The following is a 27,888-nucleotide window of genomic DNA, read 5'->3' on the forward strand; positions in this document are numbered from 1 at the left end:
GGGGGGGGGGGGAATCTGTTTGGGCACTGAGGTTCTTAGGCTTTATTTCAGTGCCTTTGTCATCGGAAGGAGCCCTGGTGGCACAGGGGGTACAGGCTGGGCTGTTAGCACAGGTGGGCAATGCAAACCAAGAGGCGGCTTTGAGGGAGAAAGAGGAGGCTTGCTGCCCCAGAAAGATTGACAGGCTGCGTCATGCAAAGGGAGCGGGTACGACTGTCCTGGAGGGCAGCTAAGAGCCAGGACTGACTCCGAGCAGTATGTTTGGTTTGGGCTTTGGAGCAACAGGAGACTACACAACCACCACAGTGTAACCGTTTTACTTTCCTCCTGATGGAATGGCAGTCTGGCCAGTATGGCGGCCCAACGTGGCTCAAAGGTTAAGACACTCAGCTGCTGACCCAAAAGGCTGAAGGTTCCAGTCCACCCACATACCCCTTGGGAGAAAGGCCTGAGGATCTGCTTCCAAAGAGTCCGCCCTGAAAGCCCCATTGAGCACAGCGGAAGTGGCCACGAGCCACAATCCACTTTACAGCTATTGGTCTACTGACGTGTACCAGGAAAAGAGCCTCACTTCCATCAGGTCGCTGCCAACACTAGAGACTCTGTGGGACAGGGTGGAATTCCCTTGTGAGTTTCTGAGACTGTTAACTCTTCACAGGAGTAGAAAGTCTTTCTCCCGTGAACCTGCTGCTGGTTTTGATCTGCTGACCCTGCAGATCACAGTCCAGCATGTAACCACGACGCCACCAGGGGCTTTCAGAGGTTCACGGCAAAGTAGAACTGAAAGAGAATGGAATTTTTCCATGAACTCTTAGAAGCCCCCTTCGTACATTGCTGCCAGAACTTGATGGCTTAATATTGCCTGGCCCCACTGCCTTGCTGGAGAATCTAGGGGGTTGCCCTTTGGTCCTATTAACTTTATAATAAGCTAGTCTAGGACTGTGGCAGTTGACATCACTTGGGGAAAAAAAGATGAGCCACTGCTCAGGAACAGTCTTTAGTGACTCTGCATAAACAATCTTCAGTGACTCAGTGTAAAGAGCTGCCCAATCACGTAGGCAAAGAGGAGCATTCCGAATAGTGTGTCCGAAGTAGATGCCTGGATGGTACCCCCAGCCCACTCCCAGCTTCTCAGGTTACTATTGTAGTGGCTATGGTACAGCCAAAATCTACGTGTGTCACATATGTCCTTTATCCATGTGCATCATGAGAATTGGTGACAAACCTCCGCATTAGGTATTTCACCATGCACTCCCATGCTGCCAGTAAAAGCCATTTGAGTACGGGAATTATGGGCCAGTGCTATTGGCAGCTCAGATCTACCGGCCACTCCACAGGAGAAGGATTTACAGCCTGGGAAATCGTATGGGGTATTTCTGCTCTGTCTGATAGGGTCACTCTGAGTTGGAATCAACATGACAATAATAGATTGGGGGGGGGGGATTGGTTGTTTTACCCTATAAGGCTTACTTAGAAGGCTAGTAAAACCTACAATTCCATAGCTCATTACCAAGAGAATCCACTCATGAAAATGAAATGCATTTGGAATGATGATCTGTTAGTGACAGGTTGACAAACCAGGGCAAGGGGAGGAAAATGACCCAACTCCTCTCCTAGAGTGTGAGCAGATAATGATGTGGAGAATGTCAGGTTGCCATGGAGACAGGCTCTGGCTCATTGGCTGCAATGCTGCACCCCATCAGAAGCCACCCTTCCTCCCTAAGCCTGAAATGAATTCAGTGCTATTCAAGGCGGGTTTGTTTACTTTCTGCCATTTGCCTAAAACTGCAGGGTAGGGGGAGATCAAAGAGGGCTGCCGCCTGGTCTCTGCTGAAAACGTGCCAAAAAGACAGTTGCACTTGTGCAATGACTGTAACCCGTACCGCTCAGGAGGCAATGACATGCCCGGAAGTGTAAGAACTGAGGAGCGCTATGCAAGACTAGGAAGAAGAGAGATGAGCATAGGCCAGCATTACTAGGCAGGGCTCATGGTGGCAGAAGCTGAGGGCTCTTGGGGGCACTCACTCCGTGCAGGTTGTTAACGAAGGGCTGGAGTGCACGGGTGATACAGACCACTGACCTGCCCTGCTACAAACAGAAGGGATGGAGGTTTGAGTCCACCTAGAGACAGCCTGGAAGTAAGCCCTGGTGATCTACTCCCCCCTCCACCCACACACTCCCACCTCAGCCATTGGAACCCTTCTAGAGCACAGTTGTAGCCTTACCCACAGGTGGGGGCGCCAGGGATTGGAGTTGACTTCACAGTAATTATGAGGGGACCTGGTAGCATAGTGTTTACGTGTTAGGCTGTGATCCGAAAGGTTAGCCATTTGAAACCACCAGCTGCTCTGAGGGAGAAAGAGTGTGTTCTACTCCCGTATAAATAAGTCCAGCCTTAGAAACTCACAGGGCAGTTCCCTCTTGTCCTCGAAAGTCACTATGAGTCGGCACCACTTGATGGCGGTGAGTCACAGCAACTGGAGTTTTATGTGAGCCGAGCAGACAGTTGCTTCAGGCAGGAAGGAAAGGATGAACAGACTTCTAAGAGAAAGGGTGTGTGTTACCACAACAGTGAGGAAATCTCCTGAATCGTGGGCAAGGGCCTTGATGAGCAAATGTCACCATCAAGAGGATCCAGCAAGATTCCCCGGGGCCTTGGACTGAGATTTGATCTCATAAGCTCTAGAGATGGATTTCAGACCTTTGATCAGAGTGGTGATCAATGAAAGGCATGTTGCATAGACATTGGCTCAAGGATAACACTCCATATGTATTGGAGGGGAGTGAATCTGGAGCCAAGGAACTAGAGAAGGGTTCTGGATGGTGATGGAAGCCTAGATATGGCTGGTGGATGTGCTCAGTGAGGAAAGAGTAATGCTTTCAAGAAAATGTCCAGAGCATTTGCTAACAGGGGTTTAAGAACAGGTGAAGGCACCTGAACTTCTCAAACAAATTATCCCCTGGATTCGAACTAAAGCCTAGGAGCTAGAGGTGGGTTCTGATCTTCCACTTTCAGGTGTGAAAAAGAAATGTAAATAATGTAGACTGCAGAGTTAGATTCCGAGCACAGGGGCAAGTCAGCATGCTGGCAAAAGTCAATACACAGACAAAAAAGGAAAACCCACCGTGTAAAGGCTACTAAGAAGACCCTCAAATGGAGTGAGTTATGGACATGTCGCAGGAGCCCTAGTGGCACAGTGGTTATGCCTTGGGCTGAGATCTGCATGGTGAGCAGTTCAAAACCACAAGCTGCTTTCTTGGGAGAAAGACCAGGTTTTTCATTCCTGTTATTACAGTCTCAGAAGCGCACAGAAACAGTCGTACCCTGTCCTACAGAACTACTGAGTTGGCATCGACTGGATGGCAGTGAGTGAGTGAGTGGGCATGTAAAAGATGACCTAGATGTGAAGGAGGCTCAGACGTCACTCCCCAGGGAACGTTTGGGCCTGAATGGACATTTTCAGGCCCAAGTGGCAGAAAGAATAATGAAGGGAGCCAGGAGCCATAGAAGGGGAGTTTAATTGCACACATTGAGGAAATGCTGCACCTAAGCTCCTCATTTCTGCGTTGGAAAAGTGGACTCATCTCAGCATGAAACCATAGCACCAACCATCCTTCGGAAGAGGCAGAGACCAAGGTCCGAGTCTTGCTTCAGTGATTTGTGAACTAAAGCTGGTTACATACTGCGCTTCGGACCCGTGTACTTCTTTCATTAAAACTGTCAGGATGATGGCTGGTCACACTGAATGACGCCATCATAGTCGGGGCTTGAGTATTTTTTCTTCTAAGCCTTTTGACCTCTTTGGATAAAGAAATGCTCTGACTGCCAAGGAATAAAGTCAGGAAACAGACCCTTGAGAGACTAGAGTCTAAAACAAGGCCAGGGCCGGAGCAACTAAGCCTGTAACAATGTCATCTGGCCCCGTCCAGGTGGGAGAGAGCACATTCATCATGACTTAGGTTTGGTATCCATGATTAGGTTAAGCTTATTGTTTATCCCCAAACCCATCATACAAGGACGTTTATACTGATGGCATATAAAGGATGTTGTTGTTGTTAAATCCGGTATTCGACTTAGTAGCATTGAAAAGTGCTGTCTGACGGATGGCTCGGTGTACCTGGGGGGCCATTATACGCACTCCGGATGAATTACCTGTATCTCCCTGCAGAGTTGGTGCTGGTCAGATTATTGCTTTAATAATGCACGTGTCTGCTGTGAATGTTTACCAGCTAGCTAATCAGAGCTCTGGAGAATACAGGCCACGTTTGCATTGTTACGAGGCAGACATCATTTTACAATTAACTTCATTACCACTGGAATGTAATCATACAACATTGCCGCTTTCCATTTTTCACTGTGAGGCTTTAAAATAATTAAATGTACCTACACACAACTACAGGTGCTGTCTCGGCACATAAATGACACTGATTTTCTTAAGGACACATAAATACACTTGCCCGTGCAGAGCCGTTCAGTTGCTGTGGGGTATGCTTACAGTCTTTACACGAAAAAGGGATTGCTGGTGTGAAATATCATGTGGAAATGAGATTTTTTTCCCCCCTCCACTTGCTCTCTTTAAAACCATGCAATAAAAATCTGATTCGCAAATTGGGCACTCGGGGGCCATGTGAAAACCACTCTGAAGGTCGACTCTGCCTAGATTTAATGTGTTTTGAATTGATTACTTAGGAGAAAAGTCATCATGGTATTTTACATATAGGCAGCAATTTGGAAATTGTGTGTGTGTGTGTGTGTGTGTGTGTGTGTGTGTGTTTACCACACTTGATTTCACACCCAGCAGAGTTTTGAAATCATGCATCACATTTGAAAAGAATATGAAAACACTGTGTTGGGAAAGGCGATTTCCCAAGGCTCTGGCACGTCAGCAGTAATGACACGTATGTCTTTCCCTCCTGCAGGCCACGCAGTGCAGATTACTTCATGCAAGAAGCTAAGCGGATGAAGCATAAAGCGGATGCGATGGTGAGGCTCTTTTCTCTCCAGATACGTTCTTCCAAATGATGTTTGTACTGCAGCTTCATCAATGGGGCATTATAGCTGGGGTAATTATAAAATCTATTACAAGGATGGCTGGCTCTGTTAAATGGAGAAATGTTTATATGATCAAGCACTCATAGCCCAATAAATTATGACTTCAACCAATAATGTCTGACGAGGAGAAAGCCCTAGATAAATAAATATTTCAGTTTCATCGTAGGGTTTGAATAGTAACTAGAGGCAGGGGAGTCAGTGGGAGATAGTATGTTTTTCCCGACCAAAAAAATATCTAGGTTTGCCTTCTCCTCTCGTTATCCCAGCCCAACCCATGGCTTGGTCCCAAGGTCAACTCCCTCTTCAAAAAGACTCTCTGTCTGTCTGTCTGTCTGTGTGTCTCTCTCTCGTGTTCTTCATGTGTATCTGCCAAAAGGAATCCTTCATCTGAAACTGTACAGCCACAGAAACTCATAAACTGCACACGGTTTGATCATTTTCAAAGATTAACTTTTCGTACTTGGCTAATCTCCCTTTTGGGAAAGCTTGAAGCTTTCAGGCAAGGAATAGAAAACTTCTGTTTGGTTTTGTTTTCTAAAAGAAATCATATAGTCTTTTACTCTCTTCCAAAAAGATTACTTCCAACCTAGTTACCCCAACTCTGGTCCTCTACAGCATCTGTCACTGATAACAGGTGCAGGAGATCAGCAAGGCATTCTGAATGACCTTATTACAATATTGAAGAGGCTTAGGTCATAACAACGTCCCTCTCTCAACTGTACTGGGCAAGCATTCCCTCTGCAGGAAGAGCACTGTCCAGTTACACTGGGAGAGAAGGAAAAATTGCCACTGAGTACCAAAGAACAGGAGCTCCATGGTGGGCACATCATTCACACCCTTGGCTGCTAACTGAAAGGTTGGGAGCTTGAGTCTACCCAGAGGCATGTTGGGAGAGGGGTCTGGTGCTGTGCTTTCGAAAAATCAGCCATTGGAAGCTCCGGGGAGCGCAGTATTACGCTGATACACAGGAGGTCGCCACAAGCCAAGGTCACCCGGGGTGTGTTGTCTGGGCCAGAGAATACGAAGAGGACCAGAAAGTCTAGTTCTTCTCCACATCTCACAGTGGGATGGAGATTTCTGGTCCTATGAAGAGTCTGACCCTTGACCATTGTTGGAGAAAGAAGAACATTGAATTTTCATGGCTCTGCCTGAATCTCTCCTCCACTGTTTACAGGATTACTCTTCCACTGCATGATCCAACCCCACTTTTCTTGCAGCTGTTTCCCGAGAACACATTTGGCTGTAGCCAGGCTGGTCCCCCTGCCCCTAAGCACACTTTGTTCATGAAGTCAGCAGGCCATTGCCCCCCTCCAGAGCTACACACACACTCACAATTTTACACACACACATGCGTGCACACACTCAAAATTACACACACCCACTCCTTCAGCATCCTCCCAAATCCAGCGCAGTCACACCATCCCTTCTCACTATCTGGCTCAGGTTGCTTTCCAGAGGCCTGCCCAGCCTCTCGCTGGTCTACCTCACTACTCTAACCCTCCACTTCCATTGGCCTCGTTTTGCAATGTGTTGTGCAGTAGCAGACTGCTCTGCCCTGTCTTGTAGGTACACCATTTCTTTCTCCGAATACAGTACACGTTTTTCAGAAGAAACTTTCATGTATCAAGCACAGAGGCAAGTGCTTTTAAAAAAGCACTTGTCAAATGAAATAGCTTCTTTAATCGAAAGCATTATCAAGAATTACTGCCTCAAAGCCTATTAGGGTTACTTGAGTCTTTTTTTTTTTCTTTGTCGGATTTTCGAAACTCTTCTTTTTTTTTTTCCTTTTTAACATTTTATTAGGGGCTCATACAACTGTTATCCCAATCCATACACACATCAATTGTGTAAAGCGCATTTGTACATCGTTTCTCAAAACATTTTCTCTCCATTTAAACCCCCGACATTAGGTCCTCATTTTTCCCCTCCCTCACCGCTCCCCCCTCCCGCATGAGCCCTTGATAGTTTATAAATGGGTATTTTGTCATGAGTCTTAAGATTGTCTTACGCTGCCAAAGACAGCATTTTGCTCTCTCTGTCTGCTTTGTTAGGTGTCATGGCCATGAAGTCTGGGGCTCTGGGTTTTTAGTGACAAGACTTGGAGTAGTTCTTAGAGTGTTTGCATCAGTTTTGATTGATGAAGAGGTCATTTGAAACCTGGAGAGACTTTGCAACCCTAAGTTAGGATGTGTAATTATCCAAAGAAAGTAGCAATGTGTGGGGCTAGAAAATTGATGTGTACATGTGAATTTATGAGAACCTAAAAATATAACAATTCTTTTTTTTATCCTTGCTAAATATTTTAACATATATTTAGACTATGGATTCCCCCACTGATTTGGCTTACCACCCCCTTTTCAGGAAAAAAAATTACTCAGTGTCCCTCTGGCAATTAAAATCTTAAATTAAAAAAAACAAAAACTTTTTACTGTAGTCCATGATCCATGATAAAGTGTAGGTATCTGCTTTTGCAGTCCCCCCACCATGCCCCCATCATCCCAGTACCCTCGGGGTGGAGGTGGTATCGCTGTCTGTGGGAAACGTTGGCTTAGACACTGGTTTAGAGAATGATAGATAATCCAGAAAAAGTTGTTATTAATTTTCACAGTGGTGTTTCATAATTGAAGAGCGAAAAGAGCAAAGCTGATACCTTGAGTTTCCTCTCCTCTCTTAACCCCACCTCATGCTCACCTTTAAGCAAGGGCTTGACTGTCAACAAAGTAACCAAACTCATGCAAAGAGGAAGGAGGGAAGATAGAAATAGCCCAAGTCATTGAAAGGAAGCTATTAATGTCTCGCTGTATGGGATCGGATTGACAACAACAGCCCAGAGGAGAATGGGAACGGAGCAGGGCAGTGAGTTTATGGTAGTGGGGAAGGACCAACTCAGCAGAGAAAGCAATTGACTGCACACGTCAGCCATTGGCATTCGTGTCTCTGAATAAAACACATAGAAATTGTTGTGTTGGGATGTGTTCTGCTGTGTATATTCTCACTTGCAACACACATAAAGGATTTTTGAAAGCAGTGGCGTAAAAAATGACAGCCAAGGTCTTCAGTCATCAAAGCTGGGGTACACACATCAAAAAGGGGTGAAAACTCTCCTGTGGAGCCAGGCCTATCAACTTCAGTGTGCACTAAGCAAAGCCTGGATGGATAGAAGATAATGGTCCCAAACCCTGGGAGATTAGAGAGAGAGAAACAGACATCAGGGTGTGCAGGACATTTTAAGCGTTATGTGGTATCATTCTATATCTAACCATTCACTCACTTACCCCAAAGAGCAGTACTTCTTATGGGGGGTCAGGGGTAAAGAACAGAGAAGGAAGTACCCCATTTCTTGCATCTCTTGGCTCCACTAACAGGTTTTTAGAACTCAGAAGTTGGATTTCTCAAATAAACCTATATGAAAATGCTATTGTTTTGTTTTTTGAAAAAAAACTTTTCTTAAGGAACAAACTGTATTAACTCTGTTGATCAGGTGGAAAAGTTTGGGAAAGCACTGAACTATGCTGAAGCAGCTTTGTCGTTTATTGAGTGTGGGAACGCGATGGAACAAGGCCCGATGGAATCCAAGTCTCCGTACACGATGTACTCAGAAACAGTAGAACTCATCAGGTAAGGACTGTATGTTCTTGCTGGGTCTCAGAAACTGGGGAAATGGCTGAGGAATATTTAGAAGAGCTAAGAATACGGAGAATGTGGACATCAGTCACCAGTGACTAGCGTTCATTTCAAAATATAGGCACTGAAGATTTTGAAAGGAACGCTCTCTTACCCTGCCTCCTTTGCTCTTGGTGTGAGTGAGTCAGGGACAGCTCCTGCAGGCCTGATTGCTTCAGGGGAAGCCAACGCATGGCCACTTCACCCATCTAGGAGAACCCGCCTCCGTTAGTCCACCTCTGCACTGCTTCTTTTTACTCTGGTTCAAGTTGAGATCATCCATACCTTACCGCCCTCAGTAAGTGATTCAGGAGTATTGAATTGAAAGGGAAGAAGGTTAGAAAGATTTTATGAAATGAAAAGCCATCCTATAATATGCTGTCTCAGAGGGTGCTCACACTGGCCGGGTCTAAAACTTACACATGAATACTGACACACACACCCCCATCCTGAATTACTACAGCGTGGCATGTACAAAGACAGCATGGGTTTTTGTGCCAAACTGGGTTTTTGGTCTCACTGCCATCGGGTCAATTCCAACTCATAAAGACCCCATAAGACAGGGTAGAACCTGTCCCTGTGGGTTTCTGAGACTAACTCTTTTAGGAGTAGAAAGCCTCTCTTTTTCTAGCGGAGTTACTGGTCGTTTGAACTGCTGGGCTTGCGGTTGGCCACCCAGCTCATAACCCCCTGCATCACCAGGGCCCAGGCATCTAAATGTGTTTTGATGGGGATGGTTATCTACGTAATGGAGACTTGCAAATGCACAACCTTAATTTTTCTTTAACGAACCATTCAGGAAATTCCATCCATTCTCCTACCTCTGTCGTACAGTGTACTGTTTTAGCTTGTCCAACTGCTTGAGATAATATCTAATGTGAAACTGTATGAATAATTCTCCCTAAAGCTAACTTGGAGAGACTTTTCTAGAATTCAGTATGACCTAAGATTAGGTATTTTTTATCATGCCCAGCCATGTAAGATGGAAGATTTCTAATCATCTCAGGTTATGACCTTTTGGGTCGGCATTGGTCCAACACCACTTTGTTTCAGTAAATCGTTTCCAGCCTGTGGGACCCTTGCATCAGCAGCAGAAAACACATGATCTTCAAAGAGAGTAGTCTTTAAGAGTGTTTTGGAAATCAGCATTGCCTAGCTATTTTTCTTAGTACAATAATTCTATTAAGCCGATATATTGGTGGCTCTTTCCTCCTACCTACATACATGTTGCAGTATTTGCAGCAGTGACGGAAAGAAGGTGGCAGGTTTGGTTTTGTTTTAACATTAAGATCTTTCTAAGAAACCCTAGATCCTCACTTTCCTTCCTCAGAAGGTAGTGGCACCACATTTTCCAAACACTGAAAGAAAAGAACTGTCAACTGTGAATTCTATGTTCAGCTAAACGATCGTTCAGGAATGACCAATAAACCACTGCTGTTGAGTCAACCAAGTCACACCAACGCTATAGGACAGAGTAGGACTGCTAGATTGGGTTTCCAAGACCTGCCTTGATGGGAGCAAGTAGCCTCATCTTTCTCCCTTGGAGTGGCTGGTGGCTTCGAACCACTGACCTTGCAGTTAGTCATTCAGTGCTCAATCCACTTTTCCAGCAGGGCTCCTGTTCAGGAATGAAGGGAAAATAAAAATATTCTCAGACAAAATCAGACTCAAAATAATCTGTCACTAGCAGATCCACCCTGAAAAGTTGGCTGGAAGGAATCTCTCAAGGAACAAGGAAACGATCAAAGGAGGTTATCCTGCAACACAGGGGAAAGGGAAGAACAGAAACGTGGATTTATAAGCTAAAGTATCCTCCTGAGTTTTATAAAGCATATTTGATGTTAAAACAAAGATTATGCCACTGTGTGATGCGCCAAAGAACGCTGATTTAACGGTAGGTCACGCCCTCCAGCTCAGTGAGCTGTAATAAATTGCGTATGCATGTTACAGCACCTAGAGCAGCCACTGTGAGAACTATCCACTTACAGCACCTAGAGCAGCCACTGTGAGAACTATCCAATTACAGCACCTAGAGCAGCCACTGTGAGAACTATCCAAAGTGATACACCCAGAAGCACAACAACCCTGGAAATTGTAGAGGAGAGACACAATGCTGCACTGGAGTCCATTCTGACCCCAGGCCCTGGTAGCACAGTGGTTTCCCATTGAGCTGCTAACCTCAAGGTCAGCAGTTCGAAACCAAGACCATCACCCTCCAGGAGAAGAAAAAGATGATCATTTCTACTCCTTTAAAGAGTGACAGTCTCAGAAACCCATAGGGACAGTTGTACTGTGTCCCATTGGGTTGCTTTGAGCAGGTTGTGACAAGCCTATAAGTTCTTGAGTGTGTAAAGGGAGCTATCCCACTCTACCAAGTGCTGTGCTACACCATCTTGGGTCATCCTCACCAAAATGCTGTCTTCGTTGTTGCATTTTGTTAACAAGGAAACATGGGAGCTTAAAGATGGTGATCATTCATTTATGTAAGAGTTCACAGCTCCCAAGTGGATATGACCTGTGACCCCAGGATGCTCTGACCATCACACATACGGCCTCATTCTTTTGGAAAGTCTGCATGTAACCTGAGTGTACTACTAAGAAAGAAGGGTGGGGGGAGGGAATGATAGCTTCCCCAGTTCAGAGAAATAAATGAAGCACAGCCCACCAAAACCACGAATTTCTCATCACATGGTTCTGTGGGAGCAGCTACCCTGGAGTGTATAGAATGAACATGTACCCAGGACACTTAACTGCTGTCCAAGTAGGAATTCCATAGCAAAGCAAAAGGGGTGCAACCAAGCATTCATTGGCGTGCAAGGGATGAAAAATTCCCCTGGAGAAATCCTAGCAGGGTTGGACTTTGCCTTCATCGCAGCAACCACTCAACCATAAATCCAAGCTGGTAAACACGTCTATGTTACCATCTACACGGAGAACTCTGGACGGGTAGCACTCCAGGCCTTCCATATCATTTGTGCGTGTATTGTTAACGAGCCGAAAGAAGATAGATGGGCCTGAGAATCGTATCATTCAAGTCATCACAGTGGTGTAATGTGTGGGGAGAATGGAGCAGCATCAGCTGGCTTGTAAGGAAGAGTTATCAGCAAGCAGTCTCCAAAGCTGAGTGTCAAGCAGAGAGACCACCCGACAGAAGACATGTTCCATTGTTAGTAAGAGCACGTGCTTTCCATCTTTCCCGGGCTTTCCTTTCTTATTTTTGGTGTTCTTTTGTAGGTATGCGATGAGACTAAAAACCCACTCAGGCCCCAATGCCACCCCAGAAGACAAGCAACTAGCCGCTTTATGGTGAGTGCATCAGATGAGCTAAGCTTCCTACCCCGCCCTTGTGGGTCTTCCGCGGCAAAGCATGTGCTGAAAGGCATTGCGCTTTCCTCGTGTCTCCCAGCATTCAAAATCGAATGCCGTTCTGATGACAAGGGAGCCTTCGGACCATTGTTTGCTGCCATGTCATGCAGGATTTGAATTAACAGTGATTGAATATTGACACATCAATTGCACAAGAATTTTTTTTTCTGCACGCAAGTGTGCGTGTGTGTGTGTGTGTGTGTGTGTGTTGTGTGTGTGTGTGTTTAAACCAGGTAGTTCTGTGTTTTAGTCCTTTGAATCCTAATGGAATTCCTCGTGTTTAACATTTTAGATGCAATCAGACAAATTCACTTCTTGCTTTATATGTGGGATTAGCATGACTGAATATGCTGTATTTGGGTTCTCAGCACATTCAGCATAGGGTCAGTTCATTATACTTTGATAATAAAATGATTTATTTTCTAAACAAAAGGTAATGTCTAACCGATTTTTTCAAAGATGTGTGATGATCACCATGGATATGTTGATACAATTGTCATCATTTCCCCCACTTTCTCTCCCGAGGGCGCCCCACGCTACTCTCCCCAGTCACAAAGAGGAAACACACCAAATTGGTTCCTCTTGAGAAAAAAAGACTCAACATTTTTTTTGTTCATACCGAACACTAACTACAGGCTTCACCTCCGAAGGCTTATGCATTCTAGAACCTACTCTGCAAATCGGAGAAGCAAGTCTCTATAGCAAAACCCACAAGCCGGCCAGCCCGCAGCATTCGGCAAGGAGAGGTCCCGGGGAGTGGGCACCCTGCCACCACCTGGAGTTTGGTGTGCTAAGAACAGGCTACTAAACTGTCTTGTGTTTTTGTTGGTCATGTAGTGAGGCCGCCCCGTCCCCGAGTGAGTGGACCGTTCAGAGGGAAGAGCGCCCAGGGAAGAGAGAGGGGTGGGGCGGGAGGCTGGGGAAAAGCTCCCTGTGCTTTTTCCAGCGTTATTTCGGTTTCATGTCGGGGATCAGTAAAGCTGTGGGCGCTAATCGCATATAAAATATGATGCGCCAATGATGATGGTGTTATCTAAAATAATAAACCACCGGTCTCCCCATAGGATTGTTATTGTTCAGAAAGCATTCATATGTGCTACCAGGTTTCCCTCCATGAGTGTCCGGCAAGGTCATTAAAAAGTGAAGGGAATAAAAATAGATGCAAGGGCTGTTCTTTCACAATGCGGACTCTGCCCAGCAGGATGCCCAGGGAGTCAGAGGGAAAACCAGGGGCAGGCTGCTCTGCCCGCTAGAGCTTCCACACTCACCTCACAGGCAATGGCTGAAGGCTGAAGGCTGCGTGCTGGTGCTGCCTCACTCTGCTCATGGAGAGAGACTGTCCTCTAATGGCGGAAGAGAAAATAACCAACCCTGGCGCCCAACAAAGGAACTAGACCGCTAATACTATGAAATGAATTAGTGGTGGATGTATTTCAGGAATAGCTCCTTGGATTTTTGAATTATATGTCTTTAGAACCAAAGAAAGACAAGCTCCACAAAAGCATACACTCATAGAGGAAGGAAGATGTGTGTTTGTGTATTTTATATTAACGAATGCTTTGACGAAGTCTCATTGGTGAGGGTTTTCAGAGCCCCTTTCTCTTTTCTCCTGCAGTTACCGATGCCTGGCTCTCTTGTACTGGCGGATGTTTCGACTTAAAAGGGACCATGTTGTAAAGTATTCAAAAGCTCTTATCGACTATTTCAAGGTACTTTCTCACTAAGGGGCAGCACTGGTCTTTGTACTTAGAGGTCTCCCTGCCAAGGACATTTTCAAAGACTCTGGTAGAATTGTTGCTTTGGGGCTAATACAGGACACTTCTAGTACCCAGACGAGTCTTATCTGTAACACATTTGTGGTTGTAGAGCACAGAGAGCCCATCTAATTTGTCCCTCTGCCACGTGTTTTTGAACCTCCAGAGAAGGGTTCTCAGCCTTCCTAATGCTGCGGCCCTTTCATACAGTTCCTCGTGTTGTGGTGACCCCCAACCATAAAATTATTTTCGTTGCTACTTCATAACTGTAGTTTTGCTACTGTTAAGAATCACAATATAAATATCTGGTATGCAGGATATATTCTCATTGTTACAAATTGAACATAAAGCATGGTGATGATCACAAAAACAATATGTAATTATATATTGTGAAATATTTATTTCTAATGACAAATCAATGAAATTTTGTCTTGAAGCATGGTGTAGCATGGGTAACAGTCCTTACACCAGCCCAGGTACTCGTAGGTGGGCGTATCTGCATGTGGGCAGACCTGCCTGGAGACGGATAGAGGAGCAGTGTTTTGGTTCCTAAGACCATCAGAAATATGAGTTTCCCAATGGTCTTAGGCGACCCCTGTGAAGGCTCTTTCGACCCCCAAAGGGATCACAACCCACGGGTGGAGAACCACTGTTCCAGAGAATGACGATCTCATTCCTTGGTCCAGCATACTAGGGAATTTATCTTTTAGCCAACATAAAGTCCTCATTCCTACTGCAAGTTTCTTCCTCTTTGAAGTAGAGCTGCTTCTTAATGAGTCTCCAGTAATTATAGAAAGAGAACATAGAGAAATTCAATATCATCACTCAGAGCAAGACCAGGAACTAACTTGGAAGAGAGCAGCAGTTGCTCATATGCAAGTTCAAGTTGAAGCTGAAGAAAATGTTGATACATCATACATACTGAAGGTGGAGAGCCACAGGAGGACCTTGAGTATATTCCACGTTTAGAGTCCGTCTCAGTAATAGCTTTGTTGCACTGAACACGAATGGCCAAACACAATACATGTTGTGAGATGACATCAAAGACATTATACATGACGAAAGCAAATGAGCAAGAAAAAGACGGCAAAAAAGAAAAGACAGAAATGGACATCACAAAGAAGACTCCGAAACTTGCTCTTAAATGAAGAGTAACTGTTGCAAAAGGGGAAACTGGTGAAGTAAAAGAGCGAAACAAAAGATTCAAAACAGCAGCTCCAACAGACCAAATAAAGTGTTAGAATGAAATGTGCAATGACCTGGGGTTAGAAAGGGAAAAGGGAGCAATGCACTCGGCACTTCTCAAGCTGAAAGAACAGGAGAAACATTCAAGTCTTGAGCTGCAGTACTGAAAAATTCTATGGACAGAATATTGAGCATCAAAAGGGGGCATCAAAGAAGATGGAAAGAATACACAAAAATCATTGAACTAAAGAGAAGTGGTCGATGTCTCATCGTTTCAGGAGGTAACATGATTTTAAAAACCCATGGTGCTGAAGAAAGAAATCCAAGTTGCACTGACAGTATTGCCAGAAAATAAATGGTAAGGCTCCAAGAATGGACAATATCCATTGAAATGACAAGACAAAAAAGATGTAACACTGGAAGTACTCTTATGCATCAAGAAATTTGGAAAACCGAGTGTGCTCAAGCATGATGTGGAAATTGTCAAATAGTATCACTAATACACACAATTAAAATTTGTTGAAAATAATTCAAACATTGTTGCAGCGGTGCATCCTCAAGGATCAGCCAGAAATACGAGCTGGATTCAGAAGGGGGCATGGAAGATGTTGCAGATGTCAAATGGATCTTGGGTGAACGCAGAGAACATCAGAAGGATGTTTGCTTGTGTTTTATTGACTTTGCAAAGGCGTCTGACTCTGCATAATTAAAAAAAATTTGGAGAGCATGACAAATATAGGAATTCCAGGACACTTCATTGTACGCATGTGGAATCCCTATATAGACCAAGAAACAGTCATTCAAAAAGAGCAAGGAATCTACTACATGATTTAAAATCAGGAAAGGTGCACGTCAGAGTTGTAGCATTCCATCATGCTTATTCAGTGTACATGCTGAGCAAGTAATAGGAGAAGCTGAACTAAATGAAGAAAAGCACAGGATCAGGTTTGAAAGAAGACTCACTAAGGACCTATGCAGATGACATGACCTTGCTTGCTGAAAGTGAAGAGGACTCGAAGCACTTACTGATAAAGATCATCCTTTCAGTATGTATTACACACCAACATAAAACAAAGATCATCACAACTGAACTAATAGGCAGCTAATGCATAAGCATCAATTATTGACATTGTTAAGGATTTCATTTGACATAGATCCACAATCAACACCCATGGAAACAGGAATTAAGAAATCAAACAGTGTATTGCATTGGCTAGATCTGTTGCAAAGGACTTTTTAAAACATTAAAGAGCAAAGATGTCACTTTGAGGACTAAGGTGTACCTGACTCAAACCATCAGGTTTTCAGTCATCTCATATATATGCAAAAGCTGGACAATGAATAAGGAAAACCAAAGGAGAATTGCTGCCTTTGAAGTATAATGTTGGCAAAAAATGTTGAATCTGCGGCTGACTCATAGAGGAACAAACAAATCTGTCTTGGAAGAAGTACAGCCAGAATGCTCCTTAGAAGCAAGTATAGTGAGACTTCATCTCATGTTATCAAAACAGACCGGTCTTTGAGAATGGCATGATGTTTGGTAAAGTAGAAGGTGACTGAAAAAGAAAGGCTCAGGGTGTTAGACTGGGTTACTAGAGAAACTAATCCAGGGACACTCATATATGTGTAAGAGAGAGCTTTATATTGTGAAGTAGTTATATCAGGAAAATACCCCAGCTCGGTGCAGATCAAGTCCAAAAGTTCGATACTAGTCCATAAGTCTGATACTGGCCCACAAATCCCTCTTCAGACTCATGCAGCCACAAGCAATGATGCAGAATACAGGGAGATCACAGGCCAGTGGGTGCCTTGTGGATCTGATGGCGGTAGACACAACTCCAGGGGTCTGGCGGGTCTCCAGTCTTCAAGTGGTTTGCCAGCAAGAAGGTGAAAGAGAGGAAGTTCCCAGAATCCTCATGTGAAGACCACGCCCACAAGGAGGCATCATCAATCAGGCTATGACCTGGTTGACAGGCTAAGCTCCACCTCTACACTTATTTAACAAGTTGACATGAAATTATGGAACTACCACACCCTCTCTTTGAGTCATGGGGCTTATGGGCAGGGGAAGAGCCCCGAAGACGTCTCTCTCCTTTAATCGCCTTTTTCTGCACTCTTTCTGGAACCACAAAGCCCTCTCCTACCCTCTCTACCTAGAGTTGTTTTATACAGACATCCATTCTAGAGGTCGCATGGCTGGAACCCTGCTGATTAGTGGCAATGCCAGATGGAGAAGGGTGACAGCTCACCTGTCAGGATTGCCTTCTGGTTTTAATTCTCCATTAAAACCATTCCATTCCTTGGAATGGCTAAATGTTGGCATGGTTTGCAATTCCATCCTTATAGTTACACATTGTAATTGCCGGAGTGCCTGGGAGCACTGACAGGCCATTTCTTACTATTTTGAATAACCCGTCCGTCCATTCAGAGCTGAAAAAAATCAAGTCACCATTTCATAAGGTGGTTTTGAACCAAAGGAAATAACTTTGCCCCTTGTGTTAGTCTGGGTATTTTAGAGAAACAAATCCACAGAAACTCATGTATAAGAGAGTTTTATATAAAGGTTAAGTGCACGTCAAGAAAATATCCCAACCCAGTGCTGCCCAAGTCCAATATTAACTCATATGTCCGACACCAATCCACAAAGTCCTCCTCCATCTCACAAAACATACACTATGACGCCAACTGCAGGAGGAAAGCCGAATCAGTGAATGTGTAAGCATCTCAGCGCTGGCAGGGGTCTCCACACAGCTGCTCCAGCACCCAGGGCTGCATCAGGGTAGGTCCATGCGGCTTCTCCTCGGGGATGTCTTGCAGGAACTGAGCGTTGCCAGCTGAAGCAGGAAACTGGCTGAGGCAGCTGCACCCTGGTCTGACCATCAGAAAGCAAGAGACCCGAGAACTTGAAAGGCGAGGCTCACTGAGCCATTTATCCCTTTGCCCTTCAATTAACTCCACATGCGTTTATCGGCCAGGTTGGCACAATAAACTAACTACCTCACCCCTGGAGACCCGAGCCAAGACTTCTTTTTATCTCAGGAAAGGAAAACTCATATCAGTATCACAAAGACGGGTCTTTGGGTTTGTTTGGTTTTTTTATCATCCTGGTTGTTTGGTTTTCATTTGCATTTGATTTGATTTGCTTTCTCTCACAGCCCTTGAGGCTTCTAAGAAGGCATCGTTGGGCTCTCAAACCTTTCCATGGGAAACGCACAGCTTCTTTGAAATACCTGATCGAAACAAGTGCCTGGCTTATGCAGCAAGCCCTCCTAAATTAGATGGAAAAGAAAAACTTTAAAAAAATGTTCTGTTAAGGACATATATTTATATTTTTCCCCGAACTATTCAAGAGTAACGTCCTTTAAAATGTTCATACGTGGAAACAATACCAACTATGTCGCCCATATTCCCAGGCATGAAATACATGTCAGTCAGGCATGCATGCATGCCCTACATGAAATATGTAAGGTTGACAAGAAAGAAGTTTCCTGCTCTTTGTTTCCTTTCAGAAAAAAAAGAAACCCCATTTAAGACTTGAAAATTAGACTAGTTTGGGATTGGGCTTTAATTTGGCGTCTGAAACCCTAGGGTATGGGGTGAATCCTTCCTCTTGGACTGCGGTGGGACCCCACCAGGTCCAGAGAGGCAACAAATGGCCGAATCATGGGAATGGCCCAGATCTGGTCTCCCGGAATCCGCATTTCATTTTGCAGTGTCTACAGTGCACCATTATCTTATCGACTGCTTGGCTTTGAGCAGCTGGTACTCACCAACTGTGTTTCCATTTCCTGCAGAACTCATCCAAGGCTGCCCAAGCCCCATCTCCATGGGGAGCCAGTGGAAAGTAAGTAGTCTCTCCCCCAGTAGTGCCGTACATGGTCACTGCATGCTGCTGGGTGACGATGCTTTGCTGTAGTGTCCGGGGGGCTCCCTACCTTGCCTGGTGCCAATCTCTCCACTCTTGTTTTTCTACGCTCCCCCCTTCCAGGAGCACTGGAACCCCATCCCCCATGTCTCCCAACCCCTCTCCCACCAGCTCCGTGGGATCTCAGGGGAGCCTCTCCAACACCAGCACCCTGTCCCCGTCCACCATCGTCAGCATTCCGCAACGCATCCATCAGATGGCGGCCAATCACGTCAGCATCACCAACAGCATCCTCCACAGCTACGACTACTGGGAGATGGCTGACAACCTGGCCAAGGAAAACAGAGGTGGGTGCCACTGGGTTGGGCCCCCGCTGAAGGGGAAAACCTGGCCCTTGTGTTCCCTCTGGAGAAGTACTCCCTGTGGCCCCCTCCTGGGAGAACCCATCCTGGCCTTCTCTCTGGCCCTCAGGACCTTCCTCTATGCCTGTGCCTTTACCTTTCTGTGGCATGTTTTCTAAGAGAAATTCAGTCTGAGAGAGAGGTCCCTGGGTGGCACAAATGACCTGTGCTCGCCTGTCAACCAAAGATTGGTCGCTTGAATCCACCCAGCCACACCTCACCAGAAAAAAAAGTCCTGATCGACGACTGTCAGATGACAGCCATTGCAGACCCCGTGGGGTGACTGTGGCTCAGAATCAACTGGGTAGCAGTGAGGGGTTTGTTCACTAGGTGCAACTAAACAGATAGGGACCGACACACACCTACGTGGTTCCCTCTAGACAGTGAGCTCTTCGGAGGGAGGGATTCTGTTCTCCTCGTTGGGGTTCCTAAGACCAAACACCGAGCCTAGAACAGAGGCGGTGCTCGGAAACGCCCACTGAACGAATGCCCCGGCTCTGTGAGTGCTAGGTGCTCACTAAAGAGAGAGGGCCTGTGTCTAGCAGCAAGCTGCATTTCCTTTTAACTATTGTTTCTACTGATTATAAAAAAGTATGCGTGCTTCTTGTGGGTAAATTTGTCGAGTAGAGGAAAATACAAAGGTTGGGGGGAAATTCCTTCAATCAGCAGTGCTCTTATCCCCAAGAAATAAGCCCTGTCAGCATCTTCCAGTTTTTCTTGTCTGAGTGTACTCATTTTACCAAAGGAAGATCATACTGCAGGTCAGTTTTATATCTAGCTTTTTTCACTTGACCCTGTATAGAGCACGTTTTCACGTCACTAACTAGTTCAAAAGCACCCTTTATGATATTACTCTATGAATCTTCAGTTATGTTATTATAAATGCTTATATAATAACTATCAGCCCAAAATTAAACTCACCACCATCAAGTGAATACCAAATCACAGGGACCCTAATAGGTCAGGGTAGGACTGAGCCTGTGAGTTCCTGAGACTGTACTCTGTAGGAAGTTGATTGCCCCACCTTTCTCCTTCTGAGCGGCTGGTGGTTTCAAACTGCTGGCCTCGCAGTCAACAGCCCAACACACAACCACTACACCAGCAGGGCTCCTATACGATAAGTGTATCACCCTAAAATATCATGAGTTCTCAAACCAGTTCCCTATTTTGGAAAATTTACATATACGTCAGATGTTTTCTCATTACAGATAACATTGTGATAGTTCTTTTTATATAAATCACTATTCACACAGGGTTGTTGGAGAGGCCAACTCTTGGGGTCAAAGGGCATACTTAGATTCTTGAAAGGCCCTTGATCCATGGTGACTCTGTTTTCTTTAGAAAGGTGATGCCAATTTATTACTTACCCTCAAGCAACACATGAACTTGCTTTCTGGCTGTTAAAAACAGATTCTGTTCCCACAGTAGTATGAGCAGGGAGTCTACAGGGAGATGAGCTACCAGCAGGCAGGCGAATCCCAAGGACAGTAGAACCCCTGACCTTGACACTAATCTGTTCTAAAAGGAGCATCGAGGTGCGATGCAGTCGAGTCTGAATCAATTTTTCCCATGAGAAATAACTGAAAACGGATTAATCCGTTCTCAACTACCAAGTTTTTATCCTAACCTTACCTTTTTTTTTTTTTTGCTTCTAACCTTACCTTTTTATGCAAAACATTACACAGAAATTTCAAAGTAAATAAGTTCAGAGTTAAATAATATAAGTTAAATAAGAAACACAACATTAAAAAAGTTTTCAACAACTACAGTATGGCCCATACCTTAAGATGGATGAGTATCGGGATCTGTGGACATGGGTGTGGACAAGAGGGATGGAGAGAGAGTCATTGTTGGGAATTGGAATCCCCTTCCGTAAAATCAACTGGTAGCTGCTTCTCAGGAGGTTTTTTGCTTCATTGACTTTTTTCTCTAGAACCTGACTGGCATGCTCTAAAAAAAAAACAAAATCTGTCTAGTGTGGTCTGCTCTTGGCATTTCCTTAACTGTTTTCTAAAAGCGTTTACTAAATAATCACCAATAATCTCGATAACATGGTGAACCAGTTCCTTATCACAATGATTCTTTTCAAAAAGCTCTTTCTTAGGACCAATATTTTTCTTATCTGAAAACAGTACAAAAAGCCACAAAAACTAAGAAATTTATAGCAAAACACTTGGAACACAGCCGCAAACAACATGTGCTAACAATGCTAACTAACTCCGAGTGGCTGAAACACGAACTGCTTTTGTTTACAAAAATCACATGCGTCGGGGATGGATTCTGATGTTTGGTTCGAGCTCCGATGCACACTTTTCTCGGCATTTTGAGTCGAAATCCAATGATGTGGGGTGCCGGGGTTCTGCTGTAGGTGGAGTGGGTGGTGGCAGGAGGGAGTATACAGCCTGCAGCAGGAACAGGGTGGACTCTGAGTCTAGTGGGAGTTGGAGGAAGGCAGGGGACAGGTGGCATGAAGGAGACTGACCAACAGGGAGCAGTTGAATGGTTCCAGGCAATCGCACCATGTCCCCAGTACACAATCCAGAAGGACGCGTGTGAAACCCCCAGGCCTGTCAGGGAGGCACTGAGCCGGTCGCCTGCAGACTGCATTGCCCGCTGCCAGAGGGCTCCGTGCCACAGCCTTCCCCAGACCGGCTGCCTCTGCCCGGTCAGCGCCTGGATCCTTGCCCTGGCACCTGGCATCTTCCCTGGCTCTTCTCCCTTTCCAAAGGACATCTTTATTTCACACATATCATGAGCACCTCGGAAAAGGCCCTCCCGGCTGCTTGCTTTCAAGTACTGTGGCTCAGCGAGTATGGCTACAGCAACCATATTGCTGCCGCTGAGCCCCATCGCCTTCGCCTGCGGCCTCTGAGCGAGCCGCCGCACCCTGCGTGATGCACGGTTGTGCCCTACGCCTGGCAGAGTGCCATCAACATGGAATCAGGGATTCTGAAAAGGTTTTTGATTGGTGACCACCTCTTGACCCCGATAGTCCCCTGAGACTAGAAGGTGTGGCTCCCCCTCAGCTTCACCCCCAGCAGCTCATCGCCGGGCCTTTGGGTGTAGTTTATGGGATGGCAGAGCCACGCTCCATGTTCCGGGGAGGCTCCACCGTGCTCCGATTCCCTTGCTACTTGGGTGAGTGCTGTTGGTGTCAGTGTGAGAGGGCTCATCCAATGAGTTATTCAGAAACGGCATGAGTCTCCCCACTTTTGGGTGTCAGTTTTGCAAGGTGGTTCCAGAGATGCACGTGAGTACACAGACGCCAGGGGCCGACTTCTCTCTGCTCAGGGCTGCGAGACCAGCACACAGCTCTCTCTAAACGCCTCTCTCCGTCCCCTAGAATTCTTCAACGACCTGGATCTGCTGATGGGGCCAGTCACCCTGCACAGCAGCATGGAACACCTGGTCCAGTACTCCCAGCAGGGCCTGCACTGGCTGCGGAACAGCGCCCACCTGTCCTAGGGGCCTCCCCCTGCCCCGAGCTGACCGTGCTCCCGTCTCCACAGACCGCTCCACGTTCCGGACACTGTGCTACTGGACCCCTCGCCACTCGACAGCGAACATTCCCTCTGCCTTGAACAATGAATGGTCTCTCCCCAGGACTTGTGTGTTTGTCCGTGTGGGTGTGTAACCAGCCGCCGGTGTGTGTGCGCGTGTGTAAGATCCACAGCTCTTCAGAACCAGTTCTCTTGTCCGGTTTCCATAATCCTAACCTAGACAAGGTCCTGAGGTTCCTGAGTCGAAGAGTCACCCGCGCACAGTCACACGCGCACACTTTCTACCGCAGTACTGAACCGTGACTTAGAAAACTTCAACCAAAATCTCATGGGCTAGTGAACCCGGTGCAAGACAGCACAAGACAAGTTGACTGCCCGTTAGGATGAACCTAGCTTTTAGACGATGGACGGCTTTTCAGTATTATTATGCTACTCCCCTATTATTTTTCCATCGGTGTGAACAAAATGGGTAATTGCATCATGGAAATTAAGTCAGTTATTTTTGGTGCCAGAAGCTGAAAAGATTGCATGTTACCAAATACCCCGCCCTCCTCCTGATATCCCACCTTTCTTATCACCATTCCACCACCTACCTTTATCATCAGGACCTGCCTGACAAGCAAGTGGAGCGGCTCCCACACACCCTGCCTAGCACCCTGCCCCCCCGCTCCGCCGCCACTGAGTGTGAAAATGGTACCCAGAGCTGGTTGAAACCAACAAACTGTGTCTCTGAAAGTTAACCAGCATTAAGGACTGCCTTGGGGGGCTCAGTTCAAAAAGACACGGATCTCTCTCGGGCCCCTGTGTGATGACTGCAGCCCCGGCCAGCACAGGCATCCCCGCCTTCCAGCCACTGTGACTCGGCGGCTTTACAGCCATGTGGCATTTGTCAGCCAAGAGCTTTTCAAGTCTTTTCTTTCCACAAGAGCTTTCTTTACAAATACCCTTAGCCAAAATTAGGTCATTACCTAAACCGGCCCCCTTCCTGAGGAGGCAGCACCTGACGCAGGCTGGGAACCACTTTCCATCCTCGCTCTCCACACAGGATGTGCGCCCCTGTCGGCCTCGGGTGCCTCTTGACTCGGGGATGTCCTTCAGGCTCTGGACGGAGCACTGAGCATAACTCTGCCCAGCGCGCAGCCTGCTGAACCCTTCTTGTCGGGTGTGTGGCCACCGCTTCCTTGCTTCTTGTCTTTTTCTTTCAGTTAACTTCTTGTTGGTGCTTCATTTTTGTGTTTTGTTTGAAATTTCATTGTGGGGTATTTTTATTTCTGTCTCTGTATGAACCTGATGTCCTTTAGAGTGCCCTCTCAGGTCCTAGAATTAGTCCCCTTGTTAAATATATTTGGCCATGAAAATATGGGGTGGGGGGCAGCAAAAGAAGAAATCGCTGAAAGGAACCTATTACCTGGTCACACTTTAATCATGACAGGACTGCCCTTGACCTCTCAGTTGACAACCTTGCATTGGGACAACCTGAAGGAGACAAGTGACTGGCTGTGGGGGGCAGTCCATTCTTCAAGGTGACAGTGGTGTGGCCGTCGACGTCCGCTGGTGGCTGATCTGACGGGCTGGTTTGCAGCGTTCGGTTTCTCGCCAGCCTGGTCTCTAGATGGGAATTAAGGTCCTGGCATCCGCTCACGCAAAGCACTGACTGAGAACTGCACAGATCAAACAACTCTGTTGATTTAAAATTCATTTCAAATGAGCAAGTGAAGGGCTGGTTCAATTTGCATTTGGCTCTGGCCTTCAGGAATCCAGGAACTATTAGCAGCAGCATTTCCATTTTTTACTAAGGCAACTGAGGTGCTGTTGCCAATGGTTAACGGATTGCATGATCGTTCTTACACTGGGCTAGTTCTTGTCAGGCAGTGAATGCTGGTGATGCTATGTATGTGCAAACGGTCATGAAGGAATGACCCTCAGGGTTCTTCAGGCATCCCCAGGTGCTTCTCTGGTCTGGCCCATCTTTCAAGTTGAAGGCTCTGTTGTGGCATCCACAGGATGCCCGTTTAAACACAGGGGTGGTCTCTGGCTAAGGAGCCCCAGGGCTGGATGGTTCATCAAAAGGTGAGGGCTTCAAACCCACCAGTCACGCTCACAGGAGCTAGATGTGGTGTGGTGGGCTGCTTCCAAGAGGCTTGACAACCTTGGAACCCTTCTGGGACGGTTCCACTCTGAGAATTGACAGCAATGGAGGTTGGGTCTCTGGCTTACAATGCCAGTCACATGGCGTCAGCACTTTGGTGTGCCCCAACCAAGCTTCTGAAACTGGTCACTTGGGGAATGGCCAGACAGGGCGTTCCCGTCGTCATCTCTGTTTCATCTCTCTGAAGCATGGGGTGGCTCAGAAGTGCTGGTTGGTTTGGTCCAGATGGTTTTAGCAAGGAGCCCTTCTGACCGTGGCTCCCTAACGCCTTCCTTTTCCTTCATTGTGTTCCAAGCAGAAACATTCTTCTCTGTTCTGATCATTCCTGTACTCCATCCCCACTGTAGAAATGCAGAAAGTAAGTGTAAACCCTCAATGATCCCATTCTCTCGAGATAACCACTGCTCACAGTGTGATGTCTGTCCATCCAGAGACGTTTCCATCGGAACCTGTCACTTTTATGACCATTTCTTTCTGTTTGAAGACACAGTCTTTCCTCAGAAATTGAACCTGATTTTAACCGACCTTGTCCTTCCATGACTGGAGTGGATGTCACCCTTCATCACAATGTTGGGATTACCTGCAAAGGAGAGCCACCCCAATATATTACAGTTTAAAATGTGGCGCTTGTTGCTACGCTGCACAGACCAGACTTGTGTGCAGATTTGTGCCTGGAGAGGGAGGTGGGGTTAAAACACATATTGCTGGTATTTCCAAATTGCAAATGGAAAACTCAAACCCACTATCTATAGCCGAGTATCCTGGAAAGATACATTTGAAGAGTCGAACAATTGTGGATCAGATTGGACATAACGGAATGCAATGCATTGAGACTTGCTGCACTAAAATTTCTCATACTGTGTACAACAATGATATGCGTATTGTATAACAGTGATGTGTACATTTCTGACACCCCATACACAATACACAGTTTGTATAAATGCATACATTTAAAAATATATATGTACAATACAGCTAACATACAACTGTAGTAAGCCTGAAGGATATTTCTAGTGCCTAATAATTGAGTATAAGTCACTGCGTGTTCACATCACCTTGGAAGTGCAGTAATTGTTATAAAATTAATCCGTGCAGCCAACCATTATTTATGAATCACATCTTTGAAACTGTGCAGTAGTATATACATATATATTTTTAAATAACATTTTTCACAGTTTTCCAGAGTTACTGTTGAAATCTGTATCACCAAAAAAAAAACCCCAAGATTTTTTAAATGAAGTAGACACTCTCCAAACCCAGTAATCTGTGTGTGATTTCTCCGTTTGTAGATACCCAAGAGACTAGCCGTCACCAGCCTTAATGCATGTACAGGATATTATTGTGACTTAATTTATCTGCAGTTTTTAATCCATGTGGAATTGGGATTTATAAACGGACTTGGATTAAATATGTCTGCCTTTCTAAGGTTGCAAATGTTACATTAAATGATTTATGTTGTAAATGAAATGGAGTTGTATGTTAAAAAGTGGACAGGGGCGGGGGCGTCCACTACTTTTATGAGGACATATTGTAATAAGGACACTGCAGATCAAAATATGTTCAAATCAGTATCCGGGGTCCCAGTTGAGCTCCTCTTAGACGCAGCGGAGCTGAACTGTTGGTTGGTGACTTTTGTTTGTACTTTAATGCGACTCCCACAGGTGATCATTACTAAGTCTGATTTTTTTTAATTTTATGGAAGAGAGGTGTGTTTCTCTTCATTATAAGTATATTCTTTGTCTTTCCGGTTTCCCAACACACACACACACACACACATACCCACACAACAGTGCTTCAGAAAACACTGACTTTAGAAGTTCAAGAAGTGCATTCTAATGACTGCATTATTTCCAATTTAATGAGCTAGCCTGGGTTGTTGTGTAAGTCTGCATACATTAGAGAAACAAATCCACAGAAACATGTATAAGAGAGTTTTATATAAAGGATAAGTGCATATCAAGAAAACATCCTAACCCAGTGCTGCCCAAGCCCACAAGTCCAGCATTAGCCCATAAGTCCGACACCAATCCACAAAGTCCTCCTCAATCTCACAAAACACGCAATGATGCCAACTGCAGGGGGAAAGCCGCGTCAGTGAAAGGGTAATTATCTCAGCATTGACGGGGGTCTACACATGGCTGCTCCAGCACCCAGGGCTGCATTGGGGTAGGCCCATGTGGCTCCTATTACAGGAAGTGAGCCTTGCCAGCTGAAGCAGGGAATTGGCTAAGGCAGCTGCACCCTGGTCCGACCATCAAAAAACAAGAGACCCTAGAATTCGAAAGGCGAAGTTCACAGAACCATTTATCTCTCTGCCCTTCAATTAACCCCACATGTGTTTATTGGCCAGGTTGGCACAATAAACTAACTCAGTTGTTTTTCTCACTCAACATTTCTTAAAGAACCAGGTTTCCTGGCCTGGGTGTACTAGTCTTTCCAACTCAAGTCAACCTGGCAGTACTTTTGTTGTTGTTGCAATATTTGATTGAGTACAATAAGATATTTTTTCAAGCTAAAGTAGCTGCAAACAGGTCAGTAGGTTGACATGATAGGACCCTCCTCTCCCACCACCACCACACCCCAGCTTATGTGGCATGGTAGGTTACATGTAGGGCTGCTGACTACAAGGTCAGTGGTTCAAAACCTCAGCCACTCCATGGGATGGATGTGGCTTTCTACCCCTGTGAAGACTGACAGTCTAGGAAACCCACAGGGGCAATTCTACTCTTTCCTATACGGTTGCTATGAGTCGGGGCAATGAGTGATGTGGATAGTTCTTTATTAGCCTTGTTTTTATTCTCTTCCCTTGGAGCTCCCCCTCCTCTCTAAGCTAAACATAGAAACAGACGACAAAACACAAAACCATGACTCTGTCTTTGGGTTCAAATACCCCTTGTCTGTTCCCACTGAATCCTCCCGCACAATGCATAGATGTGTCTACAGCCGTGTTGC

The 27,888-nt window shown here is 45.7% G+C and overlaps 1 protein-coding gene across 4 annotated transcripts in view; it reads left to right on the forward strand.

Moving 5' to 3' along the window:
• Nucleotides 1-26,403, forward strand: part of AFF3 (AF4/FMR2 family member 3) — a 587,662-nt gene extending 561,259 nt beyond the window's left edge. For 3 of the 4 annotated variants that reach the window (XM_030888457.2, XM_045283937.1, XM_045283939.1), the window contains 7 exons: nt 4,921-4,984; nt 8,535-8,671; nt 11,951-12,022; nt 13,698-13,791; nt 18,816-18,865; nt 19,010-19,233; nt 22,631-26,403. In XM_030888457.2, coding sequence (XP_030744317.2) covers nt 4,921-4,984; nt 8,535-8,671; nt 11,951-12,022; nt 13,698-13,791; nt 18,816-18,865; nt 19,010-19,233; nt 22,631-22,752 — 763 coding nt within the window. In that variant the 3' untranslated portion in view covers nt 22,753-26,403. The remainder of the gene's footprint in view (nt 1-4,920; nt 4,985-8,534; nt 8,672-11,950; nt 12,023-13,697; nt 13,792-18,815; nt 18,866-19,009; nt 19,234-22,630) is intronic. The other variant, XM_045283938.1, reaches the window with a different exon arrangement.
• The last annotated feature ends 1,485 nt before the right edge of the window (nt 26,404-27,888 follow it).

This window comes from Echinops telfairi, unplaced genomic scaffold, assembly GCF_000313985.2.
Source record: "Echinops telfairi isolate 266 unplaced genomic scaffold, ASM31398v2 ScPeMD7_7467;HRSCAF=8505_1, whole genome shotgun sequence".
Classification (NCBI taxonomy): domain Eukaryota; kingdom Metazoa; phylum Chordata; class Mammalia; order Afrosoricida; family Tenrecidae; genus Echinops; species Echinops telfairi.